General features: G+C 46.2%; 2 protein-coding genes across 2 annotated transcripts in view; one reads left to right on the top strand and one right to left on the bottom strand.

Annotated features, from left to right (window-relative positions):
- Positions 1-11478, bottom strand: part of LOC135831020 (protein adenylyltransferase SelO, mitochondrial-like) — a 32651-nt gene extending 21173 nt beyond the window's left edge. The window contains exons 1-8 of the mRNA XM_065343261.1: positions 10871-11478; positions 9795-9859; positions 8219-8275; positions 3208-3306; positions 2790-2857; positions 2058-2145; positions 1118-1184; positions 691-763 (exon numbers count right to left, since the gene is read on the bottom strand). Of these exons, the coding sequence (XP_065199333.1) occupies positions 691-763; positions 1118-1184; positions 2058-2145; positions 2790-2857; positions 3208-3306; positions 8219-8275; positions 9795-9859; positions 10871-11311 (958 nt within the window). The 5' untranslated portion in view covers positions 11312-11478. The remainder of the gene's footprint in view (positions 1-690; positions 764-1117; positions 1185-2057; positions 2146-2789; positions 2858-3207; positions 3307-8218; positions 8276-9794; positions 9860-10870) is intronic.
- A 178-nt stretch (positions 11479-11656) lies between these two features.
- LOC135807032 (dolichol-phosphate mannosyltransferase subunit 3-like) lies at positions 11657-14862 on the top strand. The gene is made up of 3 exons (XM_065321125.1): positions 11657-11924; positions 14043-14120; positions 14507-14862. The coding sequence occupies exons 1-3, from the start codon at positions 11778-11780 to the stop codon at positions 14558-14560; spliced, it is 279 nt and encodes a 92-aa protein (XP_065177197.1). The 5' UTR covers positions 11657-11777; the 3' UTR covers positions 14561-14862.
- The last annotated feature ends 5200 nt before the right edge of the window (positions 14863-20062 follow it).

Consider the following 20062-nt stretch of genomic DNA (forward strand, 5'->3'; position numbering starts at 1 on the left):
AATTTTAGTACCCCAGGGCCAAAAAATGGCCTCACAACACCGTCCAGAAAAAATTGATCACCGGTGATCGATTTTTAAATGTGAGACCGTAAAGGGGTTAAGACTTTTTGGAGTGAATTGTGAGTGCTTTTTAAAAGTTGCGGCTTTGACTCCGGAATATAAGGTACTTCTAACGGAGGTGCTCCATGGTTTCCGATTTTTTCGCGGTGAACTCCTAGGAATCTCACAAGTGAAACCGGTGCAAATTAGAGTTGACCCGGTCAGCGAAAAGTCTCAAAATGTGATCATTTTGAGTAGTACTCAATGCGCACCAGTTGCCGCTATGGCGGCTCATTTTGGCGAGTGATATATCTCAGACACCACTGGTCGTAGCTCGTCGCGGATTGTCTGTATGGAAAGCTGAGAGTTTTCTCTTCGACCTGGATATTTGAATCGTTGAAATAGGGCGAGTTTTGACAGAGTTACGATTGTTTGAAGTTTCCCACTTGAGTGCGTCGAATGCGACACATTCATGTACACATTGGCTGGTAAAGGGTTAAAACAGAAAACAATTGGTAACCTTGGACGGCCCCTAAATTATAAAATACAAGTAAATGTACCATGAACACATACCATGAACACATACCATGAACACATACCATGAACACATACCATGAACACATACCATGAACACATACCATGAACACATACCATGAGCAAAGCCAACAGCTTGCCATTTAGCCACCATATCCACTGTTGATTCAAGAACAGAGTTGAAGAAGTTCTACAGACACACAGTGAACAGATCCGAACTTAGTTTGCCAGCTGCCAGTGACTTTCAGTGTCGATTGCAGTAGGACTGCGGATTCACGCAGATCCATTGACCGCAGCCAGATGACATTCAATCCAGACAAATATCATGCATGCAGTTTCACCACCATGAACCTACCCCAGTCACACACACACACACACACACACACACACACACACACACACACGCGCACGCACGCACGCACATACACACACACACGCACACCACACACACACACACACACACACACACACACACACACACACATGTACACGACTCAAAAACCCGTTGCTGTGCCACTGCGCATAGCTGTATGGAAGTGCTCACCACATACTTGTCCGGCGAGGACTGCAAATCGGGAAAATGCTGCTCAATGATAAAATCAACGGTAGATCTGTAAGGACACCACATACATGTACATGCATGCACACACACACACACACACACACACACACACACACACACACACACACACACACACACACAAAAAAATTGATCAAACAACGCTATCGCGTTTGTGTGCAAGAACTTCAGCTCCTTGCGTAGTATACCGATTCAGACATACGCATCACTTTACACAAGTGTTAAGATGCCATACAGGGTGGTTTCTGTGAAGCTAAGGGACTCTTGGGGTCTCAGATGCTAGTGCTTCCCAATACGTAGGCCAGCACCCAGTCTAACACAGCTGCGCAAAGCTGGCTCTGCACTACAGTTACATGTAAGACTACACGGTACAATCTCTGTGTACAGGGTCAGAAAGATATGTACAGTCAACTTGGCTAATAACGACTGCTGCGGATATAACGACAATTCGCGAATAACGACAGAATTTCCATGCCCAGAGCAAAGTCCCATCCCATCTGTAATACATATAATGAGACTTCGGGTATCACGACACATCGCGAATAAGGACACCTTCTTGATGCCCCGCCGAGTGTCGTTATAAGCGAAGTTGACTGTATGCGGTTGTATTGCAGCGGACATTGAAATACGCTGAGAAGCCAAGTGGCCATGGGGTGCCGTTGGCCTTGGCCATTTTTTACAGTGTGTACATGAACTATAGTGCACGTAGGCGATACAAGCAGTAAGGGCGCGCGCAGGCCACAGTCATCCCATCGCATTTCAATGTCCACGACAATAAATGTTCACCGATTCCTACCAACTTCCATTCAATTGGAGGAAGAAGCCAGGAATGAATAATGCTGATGAGTTATGCTGTGCTGCGCAAAGATGATCAGAGCTAATGGCAAATGACAGAGCCACTCACTTAAGAAGATCAAACTCGCCATTGGCATTCATAAGCTCAAGCGATCCAATTCGAAACCAAGATGGCGCTAGACGCATCACAACGGCCGCTATGAGAACAAAGCAAAGACAGAGAGAAACAACTTTCTAAGAAACAGCACTCTAATTATTCTACTCCTTTAACAATGCAATGTACAGCAATCCTAACACACCCAATTTCCATTTCATGCTTCATGGTGAATGCACATAAGATACAGAAGATCCTCAAGAAACCAGGAGAGCCTCCACCAAAGTACACAACCTGGAGAATAATCGGTGTGTACCATCTGTGCGAGAGCTTGAATTATGACCCAGTTGAGACGAGAGAGAGAGAGAGAGAGAGAGAGAGAGAGAGGGGGGGGGGGGGGGAGAGAGAGATAGCTAGTATGACGGTGCTAGTGCATGTGATGTGTGTGAGTGCATGCGAGAAACGCTTATGCACAACCAGTGGAGCTGTTCGCGCACAAGGGTTGCTATAATGGTGTGGGTTGGATTCCACGGCACTGCCCTTATACCGATGTGGGAGCATGTACTTCCAGGAAGCTTAAGATTGTAAACATCAGCCAAGGCAAACCAAAGTTATGATTCGATTTCCGAAAATAGTCAAATTACTAATAAAATTCAAGCAAATGTTGTCCCATGTGTTGATCAGTTCACCAGTGCAAGGTTTACTTATAAAAGATTTTTTGAAAGTACTTGTAAGATCACTACTGACCTGGCTCTCTCTCAGGATGGCCATTGTAAAACTGGTCCCGTAGAACCGGGTCATGTGATGCAACTAAGCTAAGATAATTGCACACATGAACAGGCAGAGGGACACTTTTTCACGCACACACGTATCGCACGCACACACAAGCACACACCCACCCACACACACACACACACACGCACACACACATTCACACGTACCAATCGAACACACCAGCATGTATACATGGTCCATTCAGCTTAAAGGGGCTAGGCAATGGCTTGTGCGTAGAAGATGCAGTCAGTAATAGCCAATATAAAAAAAGAATCCAAGGCCATTTCACTGCGGGAATGACTGAGTGATCACCTTCATGCCAATGCAATCCAGCATGCAGACAAAACCAGTGTCGAGACCAGTGTGTGCGCATGTACATGGCAAAGCATACCTTACAGCTCGGCTGGTTGGTATTCCCAGGTGATGCATAGCCTCACTGACCAAGAATTCACGCACAGATGATCGCAAGACAGCACGCCCATCCCCATGCCTGCACCGAGAGCAAAGAAGAATGAAATGACTGAAATAATGTATTCGGCATGACCATGTACATGACAGGGAGACGTAATAGGGGATTCACACACACGGGGAAAACCACGGTTTAGGGAAAGTTGTTATAGAAACCATGGCAATGGGAGAAAGGAAGAACCTGTCGGGAAATTTTTGGCAAAAGCCGTGGCCGTGGGCCTCAGGGCGTTTGTCAAGGGAAAAAAGGCCACGGCTATTCGACGCACGTGCGTAGATCTTGTCTGTGGCGAGAACTCTGAACCCTAGTTGTACGAGTGCATCGCAACCTGCATTTTCAGACAGTTCGCTCGCATTGCAGACAATGTGCCCACGCGGACAAAGCATTCAGAAGGAAGACATCGCAGCCTCCCTTTCGATTGGTTGTTGTTGCCTTGAGGTGCAAAGTTTTTCCTCCTAGTGTTTTTGCAATAATACCCAGCAAAACGTTCGACGACAAAGCAGAAGCCTATCTCCTTGAGATATGGTCGAATCTCCTCATTTCCACCGACAAGGAGATGAAGACACGGGCGACCAAAGAGAAGGTGGCCCATGAGCGGCTAAACGCGAGAACAAAAGCGGATGGATCTGCGAAAGTGTTTACCCTGACGGAAGTGCATAACAAAATTGATACCATGAGAAAGAAAGGCCATGATGGTTACAAGATCCATCGCCTTCCGACCGCTACTGGAACATCTCTGGACGCTTCAAATATAGACGTCCAGGCTGCGATCGCCTCGTGGCAATCGTTCGAGGTGTACCATCGCTTGTTCTTCAAACATCCCCAGTGGGGTCCTGGGGAGCGCATCGGCAGCCTCGATGTAGGGCCCGCCACCGAGGAACGTCCCCCAGTGCCTGCGCCTGTGATGATTCATGACATGACTAGCGACATCGATGTTCAGCTGACGCCCAGGAAAAGAGCACACTCAAATTTGTACGATCCCGATTTGGATGTAGAACTGTTCACCCCTGATGCACAGCGAAGTCGTAGTGACATGAACAGGGAGACAGACAAGGTCTCTGACCCTCAGACCCCGCTCACCCAAGATCAGGATGATATACCAGTGGCTCGTGCAGGATGTGCAGTCTCAAAATCCGAATCATCGCCCCAGGAGCTGTCAAGAAAGCAATCACGTGTTGGCTGGCGATCCGGCCCACCCGCTGCTGAGATATTGGAGGGCATTGCCAAGGTGCAGGCAGAAATGCAAACTGCCCAGTTTGAGCATGATGAAAAGATGTAACAGCGATGGATGGATCACGAGGCGAAACAAGAGCAAAATAGGCAGGAGCGGGAAGAAGAGTTGGAAGAAAGGAGGCAGACGGCAGATGAAAGAATTGAAGAGCGACGTCTGAAATTCATGCAGGAGTCGCAAGTCACAGACAGGGAGTTCAAACAGCGATTGGTTCAGAATTCTGAAGAACATGGCCAACGTATGCAACACATGGGTATGGAGTTCATGGCAACTTTGCTACAAAATATGGCAAATAATGCCTTTCACCACATTGATTCTGTGTTGCTTCTCTTGCAGTCATATTTCAAAATTAACAAGTGTTCATTTTCCTTTATATTCTGCTATGTTGTGTATTTCTGTATTCTCCAGGTACAGTAAAACCTGTGACTACCGACCACCCCTTGGTGCCAGCAAAAGCGGTCTTTAGTAGCAGGTGGTCTTTAGTTAGAGGTTTTCACCGTGTGACCATATATGGATCCCAGTATATGATATGCATATCAAAATGCAGCTAACAAAATTCCCCAGGACTTGCGCAATGCCATTCTTATTTCAGGTCAAACAACACTTGGAAAGAAAGACGGAGAGATGGAGAGAGACAAAAAAGAGAGAGAGAGAGAAGAAAATTATTTTGCAGACATCAAATTCAGCTGCTACTTCTGAAGCCAGGAGTCAAACGTTCCCTGTGGAAGTTTCGTTTTGCGCTGGGCTTCAAATTTGTTCATCCGATCAATCGTACTGACTATCCTTGTTGTGACTTCTTGATTGTTTGAACGCGATCCTTTAGCTTCAGGACCTTGCGGTGCTGCTTTGTTTCTGGATTCCTTGACGCCATCGTCGATTCATTTGTATGACTGAGGTGACAGAGCCACTCAGTCTTCGTTTCTCCTCCGAGTAGTAACATCGAGCAGAGAGCGCTTCCGATGCGCTCTAAAAGACGTTTATCATCATGTTTATTCTTGACAGCGCATGAAATTCTGACAGGTGTAGTGCAGTCCACACCGACTCCACAGTCATAATGGCCTGCGTTCATTTCTTCGGCTGTAGTACCGAAAGTAGTATCGAAAGCAGCTGTAGTACCGAAAAATTCCTTTAAGGACCATGGAAAATCAGCAAAATCTCAAGAAGGAGCTTCGAGCAACATTTGATTTCCTGCATCTCGGTCGCTAGTTACGGGTCAAAAATCGTCTTTGGGACAATAAAAGGCGGTCGCTGGTCGCGTTCAGCAGGTAGTCGCTAGTCACAGTGCATTTTGAATGTGAGACCGTCCGTGGCAGGCCAAGTGGTCGGTAGTACCAGGCTGGTCGCTAGTCACGGTGCCGGTCTTTAGTTACAGGTTTTACTGTACCGTATTTTCCGGAGTATAGTGCGCACTTTAGATGTGCTATTTTAGGCCCTAAATCGCAGGTGCGCACTATGCTCCGAATATGAAATGCATGTACTTAAATGAAGATTGAAGTGCGCACCCCCAATGAAGATTGGGGGTGCGCTTTATACAAAGGTGCACACTATACTCCGACAAATACGGTACAGTCAACTTCGCGTATAACGACACTCGGCGGGGCATCAGAAAAGTGTCCTTATTCACGAAGTGTCGTTGTATCCGAAGTCTCATTGTACGCATTCCAGTTGGATGGGACTTTGCTCTGGGCATGGAAATTCTGTCGTTATTCGCGAATTGTCGTTAAACCCTTAGTCGTTATTAGCGAATTGTCGTTAAACCCTTAGTCGTTATTAGCGAAGTTGACTGTACATGTATATGTGCCGATATTGTCAATGTCAAAGTGTGATCTTCCATGGACAGAATTCATTTTTCTAGCTTTTGGTTTCTTATTATTGTTTGTATGTTTCTATTTCCTCTGTGTTGTGCGAGGTGTTGGAACTGCTGCGATTCGCCAATGTCGAAGTGTCTCGGATCTTCCCTGGACAGAAATCATTTTATAAACTTGGGTTGTATGTTTGTTTTTCCTACGTGTTGTGCGAGGTGTTGAGACTTTGCAGCTTTTGTTTTTGTAGCATTATCGTTGTGTCTCGCTGAGCCATTACGGCCGTTGTTCAATCTTGAATGCAGATGGCTTGCTATGTGCCTTGTCTGGAATCCAATGTCAATATAATTACACTGGCTGACCAGAAGCGCCGTTTCATAGGAAACTTCGTCAGAAACTTTACTGGACACAAATAGCGTGCTGAAACCGCTTGGGCGAGCTGAAGTCGATCTTGGAAATGGAAAAAAGGACGGACGCCTCTGAACGCGCCGACGGCGAGGAACAAATAGAAGCTCTCTTTCATGATCACTTGAACCAGAACTGAAGTTTATTTCAATTGCTCTGTTCGGTGAAAGCTGTCCGAGCCCCCGAAATAGCAACAACAGCAACAGTGAAGGTAGCATGGTCAACAAACACCAAACCAAACATCAAACCAAAGCAAATTGAAAATAACTGCCTCGTGCTCATACCAGTAGTTATTATCATGATCTATGTGCCGGTATGTAGTATCTGAACTACCGATGTGATATTGTGTTTCTGAAATTGTTTTGGAAATAAATGCCCTCATCTTGACCTCGCTACTAGCGCGCTGACCTTGCTTGCAATCGCGCATTGCGAATGCTAAACATAGTACAGAATGTACTACAAAAAATGCAGTACAGACTACATTTCATACTCCCCCGCCACAAATTCATGGTCAAACATGAGGCCAAGGGAAAAGTGACCACGGGTGTGAACGGCCCAACTCGGCTTCCCGACGGTCTGAACTTTTACCTTGTCCCGTGACCTCAGGTTTTCCCATGTGTGTGAATCCCCCATAAAGAGGAAGTGATTTTCCTCTGCCTACTAACACTGATTCTAGCACGGAATGTCCACACTCAATGCCAGCACAAGCATGTACACTTTTGGTGAAGAACACGACATTGACAGGTATTTCGCTTGCAAACACAGTGTGTGCATGTGTGTGTGTGTGTGTGTGTGTGTGTGTGTGTGTGTGTGTGTGTGTGTGTGTTCGCCAGCTAGTTCGGTTGGCGGGTTCACTTATGCCTAATTGTGTTGGGTCTGTTGCCAACAGGCTCGGCTGCTTGAAGGTGTAATGGTGTACCTGCCACCTTTGTTGGTTCCAGGGTTCGTATACTTTCTATTTGAAGTATACATACCTGTTAACCATGAACTGCTTCTGGCTAGATTAACTCTTGTGTAATCAATGGTGCTAGTGAAGCTTTTATCAGATCCATTCTGATTTAGCCACTCACACTAGTAGCGAGTATTACCTTCACTGGGGGCAGGGGTAACTGCAGTTGGATCCCATTCCCAGGACGGTTACCCTGATGCCGTCAATCCTTTTTCTGCACCTTGTCCTCACCCACTTACTGAGGTGTGGTGAGCCCATAAGTGAGATCATTTTCAAGTCCACCCAGAGTTTTGGGGATTTCAGGGGGTGTCGGCCGTTGGGCGGTTCAATAACCAATTGAGTCATCTTTCCAAGATTCCTTTTGAGTCTCTCCCCTCTTCCGGGGGGGGGGGGGGGGGGGGACTCACGTGACCAATTTTGGCAGTGAGCAACAAGTACAAGTGTGTGTGTGTGTGTGTGTGTGTGTGTGTGTGTGTGTGTGTGTGTGTGTGTGTGTGTGTGTGTGTGTGTGTGTGTGTGTGTGTGTGTATAGATGGTGCTATGACTTACCGGGAATACGGAGTTCGACCAGACCCCTTCAGCTGCACTTCCCATCTGTCTCCATACCTACACCATACAGGGCATACAGGGCAGGGAAGAGGAAAACAAAGTGAATACTGTTAACTGCCTTATATTCACGACGGATTAATGTTCGCTATTTTCGCGAGAAGAGCGTAACGCGAATATTAACCAGCGTGAAATCAAGCTTCAACAGTGGGTGTATGTATGTGGCCCCGGTGCTTCGCGAACTTTTGCCATCGCAAACTTGCTGGTTCTAAGAAATCGCGAAAATTTAGTGACGCGAACATTGGGCGGTCTGCAGTACACAGGGATTTAAATTCAAATTCGGTTCTACATTTTTGAAAGGTTTCTTCGGGACTGTACTCAGATGAGTTTTGCAAATTTCCTCGTACAGTATTAATGTAATAATGAAGAAAGAAGTAAAACGACTTCGCCCATCCACAACTATACAGCAAAACCAGTCTGACTCAAACGTCTTCTAGCGGCAATCATCAAAACTCCATCACCACAAAGAGGGGCATACAAGCTACAATGCAAATATACAATCCATCGAAATGTAGTGCAACTGCACGTGAGGGTGCAGAAAACGAAGTTCAAAGTTTGACCAAGAATGAAATCAGCGCGTTTTGCTTGACTGCACTTAATTTCATTAGACGTTTCTGGCCGTTTGGTTGGGTTTGCCGTCTATTTTCACATCAAGTGTAGAGTGTGGACTTGTTTGGCTTTCACCAGGCCTTGGTCGCGAGAAGATCGGTGCATACACGGCGACATGGCATAGCTGGAAGTGCAGCGCATGTGCTTGCGTTCCGTGACAAATAATGCCTACTGGAGGCCACAAAAATGAGGGGAAATCCTCGAAGATTGACGGTTAATTGCTCTACTTTTCGCACATTATTCCTAAGTTGCGTGGGCATCTTCTGAACACGTCTCATGTTGCCAAAGATTGCACTTGACTCGTTTTCTCACGGCAAGGCTCAAATAATTATGGTAGAAACATTCAGCACACGTCTTCAATTTTGCTTTAGCTCTACCTGATTGGTTTCTTGCTGAACCTAGCGCTAAGAGTTCTCTTGTGTGGTGTAAGTGATGCACTGAATACTTCTCCATGGATTACACACAAAAGGAGGCACGAAGGAGGTTGAAGAGTGTATCGCCCCTACAAGTGTCTTGCTAAACGCAGTCATCAGACAACTTGTGACATGTTAAAGTTCGCTATGCATTAAAACATTCTACATTGTACATGTACCGATGCGGTCGGTGAAATCCGACCCACAGTGCGTATTTGGTGTGAACATATACATGTACAAATACAATGATGTAATCCGAACTGGTCCAGGGACCAGGGCGCCAGCTTTGTACTTCGGGTCGGATTTCAGTCAGCGCTTTTTCATTTCTTTTCTTCTTCTTTCGGAACGATGGTCATACGTTTGAAACGCAATGTAGGGAACATGATGACATGCTATCTGAACAGACATACAGAAAAACAGATGGGGGGGGGGGGGGAGGGGGAGGGGAAGAGATAGTAGGGGCTTCAAGGCACAGTGGTCACTACTTCAGCACTCACCGATTGACGTATTCACCAAGAAGATGAGCACGGCCATCACCCAGCTGTCCTGACCAAGACCCAAACTGGGTACACACACGCACAAGTGTACAAATGTACATGAACAGCAAAAAGAACAGACAGTTAAAATACAATATTAAAACAGTACCGTTTTGCAACCTCATAGCACACTACATGGGTGTTTTTTAACGAATTCTATTTAAAAAGCACGGTCTCTAATAAAGGCACATCTCCAAAAAAGGTACAACTGCATTTTTGGCACCAAAATTTACTTGCCAATAAGATGGTGTAGCAGACATGTACAGAATATTAAGAGGGGGGGGGGGGGGGGGGGAAGACCAATGTGATGGGACAAATTAGCATGTTATCAGGGTACTGGTAGTCTTCAGCATCTGAGCCAGTTCTTTCCTTATCAGCAACTGCTTAGCATCATCTTAATCATCAGTGTAATCCTGAATTTTTTACACAGCTGTTGCGTGACCTGGATGTCAACAATGAGTCATAATGGTGGCGAAGACGTGCTTGATTGCCCTGGCAATGTACAGCAAGTTGAAGCTATGGCGTGCAGTTTGAAATAAATCTTTGGAAGTGCATGTCTAACTCTACTAAGCTGACGGAAACTGTTGATACAAAAATTGATGCAACGCAATCCAGTACACCTGCCCTAGTCACTCAGGATGGTGACACATATGCCAAGAGTGTATTGAAAGGCTCATCGCCTGCAAGGTTCTGGTCCGCTACGATACAGTGCTCTCCAATAGAGCCCGCTCCAAAGTCTGCCTGTGGTTTTGCACTGAAACTGGGCCCCTGGCCCACTTCTGCGTCATCATGGAATTCCTGGATACGGTAGTGGTTTCAATCGGGAACATCGGGCGAGTGGCCCATGGAAGCGTCCTCGGAACAAGATCATTCAACTCAGCGCCCGTAAAACTCCAGGTTCTAAACTTTTATAATCTTATTCCGCAGCTCCCCTAATTAATCAAGACACGTATTAAAATAAAAATACAGGGAAAAAGAGTGCACGCAGACACAGGTGCTTGACTACAAAGCCAAGGAGAAATACTGCTGTGCTGTACCTGGTGGCCTCCGTATCGATGAGCTGATGGTTGGCTATCAGGAACGACTGTGTTGCCCGCTGCCGCCTGCAAGAACAGTTTACTTCTGGACACTTGGTGAATGTTCAAGTCCAGCAGCTGCAGCGCATCTGCAGACAAGGCTACAAAGCGCACGTCACTCTTCAAAGGAGTGGGGGCGACCAGTGAAAACAGGGCACCTTGCACCTGGCGAACATAGTTTCGCCTCTCTCTGTCCACGGGGAATTTTCTCAGCAGCACAGAATCTGCAAATTTCCATTCTCCATCAAAACACCCTGGCACTAATGGCCTGCAGGATCCCGTAATGATGTGCCGTAGTTCCAGAGCAGGATTGCACACAGTTACTGTTTGCCTAGTTTCGTCATGCAAGCAGAAAACAATTTGAGCAGCCAAAACGGCTAGCCCAAACCCACTGCGAAACATCACGTAGGTCAGGACTCAGAAGTATGGATCTATTCTAGGAATCATATACCCACAGGCTAATGACATACTCCATGAAACAGGAGCTGTAGTGTAATGTCGAGGATTACCGTTACTAACTTGGCATTAGCCATTACATGCCATTTTCCAAAGCCATTCAAAGCCGGAACAACACAAACACACACTCGTGGCGTGTATTTCTTCCTTCGTTCATTTTTCACCTTTTTGAACTACAAAATCTTTGGCGCGTCTCCACGCCATGCCCGTATTCATGGCAACGACCTCCGGAGCTCCAGCAGATTTTCTTCGCTTGCTGAGCAGATTCGAGACTTCTACTGATTTCAGAAAACAATACACCTGCCAAGATTTTCATTGTGCATTTTTCACTTCTCAATCAGGAGTACAGAGTATTTACAACCTCAGCTCTGTGTTTTCTAGCTGCAGTGAATTATCCTTGATTGTAGCCACCATGACCAAATTATTACAATGGCTCTCGGCTGCGAGTATTTTTTTCGCCATTTGGATTTCACTAGTATTGGAATTGGTACCAGTAAACTGTGCGAAGATCCAGGAGGTCCTTCTACCGCTGCCTGTGTATTTGCTCATTGTTTTCGGGGTAAGGGCTCCCAAAATCTATTTCTCTGCCTGTGTTTCTTCCTGTGCTGGGAGCAGGTATTATCGCTAGAATGTCCCCTGGCATTTTAGGTGAAAGGCAACTTTGTGTGAATACATGATTGTACATAATAATGCAATGCACGTTGAAGTTACCATTTCAGTAAACCTATCAAGTATCATGCGTGAATCTTGTGTCCATGAATGGGTGCATGTACGACAGAACATGTACATTTTAGTAGCAAAGCTACATAAGCATAAGTACATACAGTAGAGTCGCACGCTGCAGAACATGGAGCCCAAGAACGTCCACCTGAAATGCTAAGAACGCCACAGCCTAAAGCTAAGAAAGGACTTAGACGGTATTGGCCCTCTGGAAGCTTTTGGGATACATGTGATCCACTACGAGTTGTTCCTAAGAACGTGCTATAAGAACGCAGCCAGATTGCTGAAAAATAAGAACACCCCAGGCTAACTAACCCCTTGGAAACAACGTTCTTTGACGCGCGGCTCTACTGTACTGTCCCCGGGGGAAATCGCGATTCCGCGGCCGTGTTTTTTGCGATTTTTTAAAAGACCGCGTTTTCCGCGATTTTCCTGCGTTTTTTGAACTTTTTTGTTGCACTACACGTACACACAGTGCACTGTTCGGTCAGCAACGTCTCATCGTGGTGGCTTTGTACTCAAATATGACGAGTGCTTACACCAGAGACTTGTAACTGATTGATTTCACTACATACTCACTGAAAATTGCCTCATATCAACTGCAAACTTGCCGCATATCAATAATATACACCGCAAATTATGCCGTGTTTTTCCCCGCGTTTTTGCGATTTTTTCCGCGATTTTCCCCGGGGACAGACTAGGTCATCAAGCTAGTGCAGAACTCCTGGTGTTTGGTAGTAAAGTACAGTACCCGGTACACGATGATTGCAGTACAGATTGAGATCTAGTATTGGCTTGAGTCGCGTTCATCGTTCATTGTGTGCAGTTGAACGATATGTAAAATTGAATTGTGGAGAGCTAGCATTGTACGTTTCTAGCAAATCTCACTTAACCGGTATCTTAGACTCGGATAGAGAGCCAGGGATTGAAATTACAGGAAAGTTTAGTCATGTTATCCTTAGTTTGTCCAACGCTGACAAGATGCTGATGGGTCCGAACGTGCAACAGTTAGCACGATAGAGAGGTTTTGCTCTACGGATAGTCAAGCAACTTTGTGTAAGTGAACGGGGGAAACCCGTGAATTCGCGAGTTTGCACTCCACTTACGGAAAGTTGTCTACGGACTAGTACGGAGAGTGCGTATAAGGAGCGCCACTAACGGAGCACCTCCGTCAGTGGATTGGGGGATAGATTTATGATTCTCTCTCCCTCTCTCTCTCTCTCTCTCTCTCTCTCTCTCTCTCTCTCTCTCTCTCTCTCTCTCTCTCTCTGGGTTGCTTTCGAGTCCGGAGTTGCCATAGGCAGCCGCATGGTTCGAAAACTCTGTATTGCGGAACGCGGATCTGCATGCAATGTACGTGATGTTTCTAGATCGACTACAGTTGTTACTAACTTTTAAAATACGTAGCGCATAACCTCTGACTGATTTGGTACTGACATTCAACGAAGAGATGGTGTCGTCCGGTCTATCTCACTTCATGTTCGCGTAGCTTCCTCTCTTTTTGCTTATCTCCGATAAACATGAGCCTCCCAAGTTGGGTTGTCGTCGTTTCTCGTTCTTGAAGTGGACCTTGGCCGTCCTGTGCGTGGTCATTCGTGTTTCGTCATCACGTCATAGCTAACATAATATTATCTTAACTAGCTGTGATGTTCAGCTTGTTTTCATCTTGAGTGAGCGCACCTTCCCCTTTCTCATGTTATTTCAAAACTTAGAACCTTCCAAGTTGGGAGGTAACTCAGGTTGTTGGCTTGCGCATTGAAGACACGATAGAGCTAAAGATCAGGTGGTTGATTGTCAGTAGCGTATCGGTCATTAATGTGCTAGCTGTTGCACTTTCTGACTCACCAGTATCGTGCATATACAAGTAACTGTTAGGGTCGGACAAGCTACAGATTGTACTTATCTTGTACTGACATTGCATGTCCGTTGCTGTGCGTTTTCATGTGCTGTTGATCAGTGCTACTCACTTGCAACTATCGGCTATCGTGTGATGACGTTCAATGACTGCGACGAGGCTGCCGCTGAGCTGAGAAAGGTGAGCATTGCCACTTGGTATGTGTGTGTGTGTGTATGGGGGGGTACATGGTGTATGTATGTGTGGGTGTGCGTGCGTGTGTGTGCGTGTGTGTGTGCATGTGTGTGCATGTGTGTGTGTTACCAGGACCAGGATGTGTGTGTGCGCGTGTGTGTGCATGTGAGTGGGTTTTGGTGTGTGCATGTGAGTGGGTGTGCGTGTGTGTGTGTGTGTGTGTGTCACCTGCATCTTATAATAGGCAGAAGTGGCTGGCAGTGATCCCGCGCATTGTGAAATGTAGACTCGAGAATCTGACTTGACAGTAAACGAACCTGTTTGTATCTTGTGCTATTACGTGGTGCTCTGCTTGTGACGATCGTGCATGTTTATTACCGTTTTCCCTGTAGGAGATTGAGGAGGCGAGAGCGGACTTAACACGCAAGGGTGTCAAGCTTTCCTAGACCTTATTGACTCACTGCATTCTCTCTGGTGACTACTTATGCTGTTTTCTATTCGCTTGAACATATCTTTATGCTGGACATAGGATTCTATTGTTGTATTGATACTCCCTGTGATCTACGTTGCTCGCTCTATTTCCTAGGTATTCTGCAGTCTACTTTAAAAGACTGCTTCATTGTTGAGCTCTCTGTTCTTTCAGATGTGGCGTTTGGTTTCATGCTGGAATTTGCAATCTCGTAACAATGAAGACAAGGCTCATCGTGCATGTCTGGTCAGCCCTGGGGACTCGATGTGTGCCAAGTGATCTGCCTGCGGCGTGTGCACTTTGTTTCAGTTCCCCGACATCGCTTTCACAACAGCTTGGTGCACAGGGCCAAGGTGGATGCAGCTTGTCTTATCTCTTGCGATGCACTGTGCGAGCGCGAGTGGTCCGGATGAACTTTAAAGAAGAAATGAGGACCAAGGAACTACAAGTTACGCTATAATAGAGAGTTTACGCTTTGTGGGTTTTTTTCTATTTCAAACGTAAGAATAAAACATGCGTTTAATCGCCTTTTTTCACTGTGAGGTGGCCCTCTGTCGAGTTGAAATCTCACGTTGCAACGTGAGATGCGCCATTTTGACCGCAAGATCTCACATTCGAAATTGAAAAAACGCGAAGCGTATACTCTCTATTGTCCACTAACACCACCACTGCACCATTTACTTTACTGTACAATGTCATGTACATTATGCATGATATAGGTTACGGTAATAGAGAGGTTCCGGGGTACGATTTTCCGTGCCAAAATCCGTATGGGCGGTACGGATTTTTTCCAGGCGTGCTCCATACGATTTTTCGGCACGGAGAATCCGTGTGGACTGGCTTTCATACGAACCATGTTTCGTATGGAGATTTTGCGTCATCGGGTGCAGAAAGATTTTTCGCTTGCAAATTTGGTACGAGAAACATCGATTTTCCGCGGGAAGTTTTGATATCGGTACAAATTTTCAAAATAAAAAGGCATAGCGCGGGAATGTGACGTGTTTGCGATCGTAATCTAGGCAATGACGGCAAACACCTACGTTCCGTACCCCGGAACTTTTCACTCGCAGCTCGAAAACGACGTAAAAATTTGCACAGTACGACTCGTACTACTCCCGAGTAGATATACGATGCAACAAATTTCGTGATTTGGCCCAAATCCGCAATTTTCTGTAAATAATTCCGCGGATTCCTGGCAAGTTCTGCATCATTCCGCACTTTTCTTCGCATTTTTTGTTGTTTTCTGCCGCAATTTCTTGCGCAAGTTTTCTAGAGTTTTTTCCGCAAATTCCCGCAGGGACAGTATAGTTAACGTTCGGTCATGATGGAAGGAGAGGTGGAGCTACGGGAGGGATGAGCTGATTATTCGCAGGGTGAGGGTGACATCGGTTGGACGAGTATGGCGATCACGAAGACAGTTGAACATGATATTAATTTTTTCAAAGGCAACTCAAACTAATTAATAATTTTGACAATGAAAAAATCTTTTGAAAAGAAATCCACTAATGAATAGAAGAAGTAATGTTTTCTCTTTTCCATGTTGATCTCTAGCATGCATGGACACCTTGGTATGGGGATACTCATGTAACATTTTGTTGTACATGTACTTATGGCCACTTGCAAGCACGAAAAAAGCACACTTTTCCGAATTTTGAGGCTCCATGAGTACAACATAGTGAATACGATGTATCCCCGTGCGCCAAAGCATAATACTAGGGAGGTTTAGTCCCACGTAATCCGTGGGTACTTTACGTGTGTGTACCACGTGATACTCAGTCTAGTGACCCACGCCACGTACAGACGTCTAGACTAGACGTTTTCTGAATCCCGACGCGACATACCGTGTACGTGTATGCATGGAGGCTCACCCACGTTCCGCTAGAACGTGGGTGAAAATCAGAATTGAGTGCATTGTGCAAGCTGTGAGGGTGCTCAGCTGAAGAAGTTTCCGAAGTACGAAATCAAAATACTGGATGAGCTTCTTAGGCCCGGGTAGCTTCGTCTTTGACCAGGTTTGGGCCTTTCGCTTCATGATTTTGTTTGTTCCGTGTGACTAAACACAACATTGCAAAGTGGGTGCCCTTCATCCACTTTACGTGGATCACCCACGTACGCGTTTCCGTTACGTGGGAACTAAACCTCCCTATTGTATGAGGATTTTGGGAGCATAATGCGAGAATCCATGAAAGCATGATTTCGCGAGCATAATCCGCGGGAGCCTACCTATTACCGATACACTGTACTTTCAAACAGTATTTTAGATAACACTTGTTTTAGTTCACACATGTCATAATGATGTTGTTGGTTTGACGGCATGAACAAGGTGGAGTAAAGAGGACACGTGTTCGGAAACAGTGACCTTTCTACAACCATCCACAACTACTAAGGGGCCGTCCGTAAATATCGATGTTTTTTTAGAGACGATATTGGTGCGTCTGGGGGGGAGGGGGTTTGAGCCATGTGCGTCTTTTCGAGCATCAGAAAAATATCGATATAAATATCTGAAGTTTCGCCGATCCCTGCACGCGGACGTCTAAATGGCTATACAAGAAATGTGAAACCAGCTTCCGTTCGCGGAGCTAAAACTCGCGACACAAGAACAAAATCAAAAATTGGAAGCTGTACGCCCATGGCGAATTTCAAGAGCAAAAGAATGAGCTATTGATTGTGGAAATCGGCCGAACGATGCCTGCAGGAGACCTTTTTCAAGACGTAGAGGCAGTGCGAACAAACACGGACGAACTCCACAAGAGTCAAGAGTTTCCAGTCTTCACTGTCTGAACAAGGATTTGAAAAAATTCAAGCCCGAGCGTAGCCGCTTTGGCTACACCAGTACACGATGGCTGTGAGCACTGCAGCGCCAACCCGGTTCGCTCCCCCCAGGCGATGCAGCTAGCTAGCTATTGCGTGAGTGCGGCGGGATTTTCACGCCTACACGCGGACCCTCAACATCCTGGGCACTTCATGAGCATCCAAAAAATTAATATTGATTCCATGATCTAGATGTACATGTGCGTCTTCTGGGGGGAGGGAGGGGGGTCAAGGGAGAGAAGCACCAATATCGTCTCTAAAAAAACATCGATATTTACGGACGGCCCCTAACTTACCGTGTGTGTGGATGGTTTAGTTGTAGAAAGGTCACTGTTTCCGAACACGGCGTCCTCCACCTTGTTTCATGCTGTCAAACCAACAACATGAGATCTACTAGTATTAGTATTACTAGTATTAGTGGTGACCTGCGTGACGTGTGCCACCAAGAGTACAAGTGCTAGTCTTGGTGCCACAAAGCTTCACACCACGCAGATGAGTGGTCCTATGGCCTAGTACATACATGGCATGTAGATCTACCAGAACACTGAGTTGTTGGCATAAGCCGGTAACTTTGTCGAGCCTGTTTTAGGCTACCACCTCCTCCAAATATGCTACCCGCCATTGTCCGTTTGTTCTTTGTAGTGTATGTAGCTGACACTCGGAGTCACTCCGCGAGATGTCGACACCCAACATGATTACAACAGTAATGGTTACGTAGATGGCCCTCAGCTCAGTGAACACGATTGTACTCAGTAAATGTAATTATTATACATGTACACACTGCGTACAGTACACGGTGACACTGCGGCCATGGCCGCGCCCAGGCCAGTGTTTCTGCATGACTCACGCTGTGTAGTGTAGATCTACCGGTACCTGTTTCATGCAAGCGGTGCACAATACCAGAATACACGGGTATCCGGTGCAGCACGAATGCATTCTTCCTTCTGAAGAAAGGCGATTTTCAAGCCATCGCCCGTCGGCACGGGAAGTATTTAGTTTTCGGTCACTAGGAGTACTAGGAACTAAACAAACATTACAATACAACGTAGCTAGCCAGCTAGCAGTATCATTCTACGTTTTCGAGTCTTTGCGAAGACGCTTGGCAACACGTCCGTTGTCGGCGTTGAGTTTTCAGCGCATACTCGATAAAAACATTGAATGTAATTATTATTATTCTTCCAGTTGCCTAGCGCTTTTGAGTGGAGCAGATCAGAGTGGAGTTCGTAGACCTACGGACCCGGGTCGCCTACGGCCTAAGTTGCTGTTACTTGGTTACACCCGGTGGATATTAATCATTAATGTCGGCAAGCTTCATGCTTATTGCATGCAGGCAAGCCTAGTACACATGTATTGCAAGTCAACAGATATTCGTATTGATGTGCCCGTGGTGTTGTATCCGATCTTGATTCATCGAGCAGTTGAGCATAGTTGATTACTCCCAGGCGTTACTGCTTGCAAGAGGTTGCATAATGCTGCAGAGCCTCATCAGACTGTACGTTGCGACTTGGCGGCGTTGGCCTAAAGCAACCGTCGGAGTAACGCTATGCACCCTTACTGCATTGGTTGCGTTAAACATCTACCTCATCAGCGGCAGCGTGATAGCATCACTCTTATCAGTATGGCTGCCAGATGCTTGCTGCCAGTCCTCGGGCGCGCAGACCATTCGGTCACCTGATCGCACTGGATTACACATCACACTGGATACGCCGTTTCTACGAACAACACGTGGAGGATCCACAACAGGAACTCTGCTATCAGGAAGAGTACCAGTGGTAGCATTAGCCACATTAGCCCCATCACCATCCCCAGCATCACCACCATCCTCGGAAGCAGTAGCAACAATAACACCCGGAGTAGTATCACCAATTGTAAAAACAGCGGCACCACCACCACCAGCAACAGTAGCACCGCAAGTTGTAACAGAAGTGCCAGCCGCACCAAATCAATCCAGGGACTGGGATATGTACAACTGGGTTATCGACTATCCTAAACCACTCATCCCATCTGACTGGACCAATCTGCTCAACAAACACACCATCATACAAATGGAAATGTGCAATGGAAAGAGACCTCTATCAGCTCTGGTAGTAACCTGTCGACAGCCCTGTTACGCCATGGCTGAAGGACTGAATGCATTCATGACTGCCTATTCTCTAGCCGTTGTAACGGGTAGAGCTTTCTTCATCAATTCACCGTCTCACTTCCCAGTGGAGACATACTTTAACCTGGCCAACAAAGAATCACTGCTGCCTGGCGAAACGGGAACAATAAATTGGCATATGAATGACTGTGAGCCACTTATGAAGCGCTTTGCGCTTGCAAAAAGTAAGGGCAAGGACATTTTGCCTGCGGCCGATGCAGCGTCGCCCATACCAGCTATCATTAGTCCCATTTTGGACGCTCGATTTAACTGTGACATCATGAAGAAACTAGCTGTGAACACATCTCTACCAGAAGTCCTCCGAGTAGGGAACAACTTGGGTGTTGATTGTGCTGTCCCATTCATCAATGTGTATAACAAGAGGCATGGCATGGAAGAGGTAGGAAAAAAGGAACATGAACCGTTGTTCCGCTCTGTGTTTCGGCGTCTCTTCAGCTTCAAGCCAGGCACAGTCAATGCGGTTAACAAGTACTTTACGGAGAACCATGTCAGCTTGGATAGAACTGT

Source organism: Sycon ciliatum, chromosome 1, assembly GCF_964019385.1.
Source record: "Sycon ciliatum chromosome 1, ocSycCili1.1, whole genome shotgun sequence".
In the NCBI taxonomy this organism is placed as follows: Eukaryota; Metazoa; Porifera; class Calcarea; order Leucosolenida; family Sycettidae; genus Sycon; species Sycon ciliatum.

Bases quoted from the DNA above. Each gene is read 5' to 3' on its own strand.
- LOC135807032 (XM_065321125.1), top strand. From the start codon at position 11,778: ATGACCAAATTATTACAATGGCTCTCGGCTGCGAGTATTTTTTTCGCC. The intron at 11,925-14,042 runs GTAAGGGCTCCC...GCTGTTGATCAG, and splicing joins ATTTGCTCATTGTTTTCGGG to TGCTACTCACTTGCAACTAT. The intron at 14,121-14,506 runs GTGAGCATTGCC...TTTTCCCTGTAG, and splicing joins CTGCCGCTGAGCTGAGAAAG to GAGATTGAGGAGGCGAGAGC.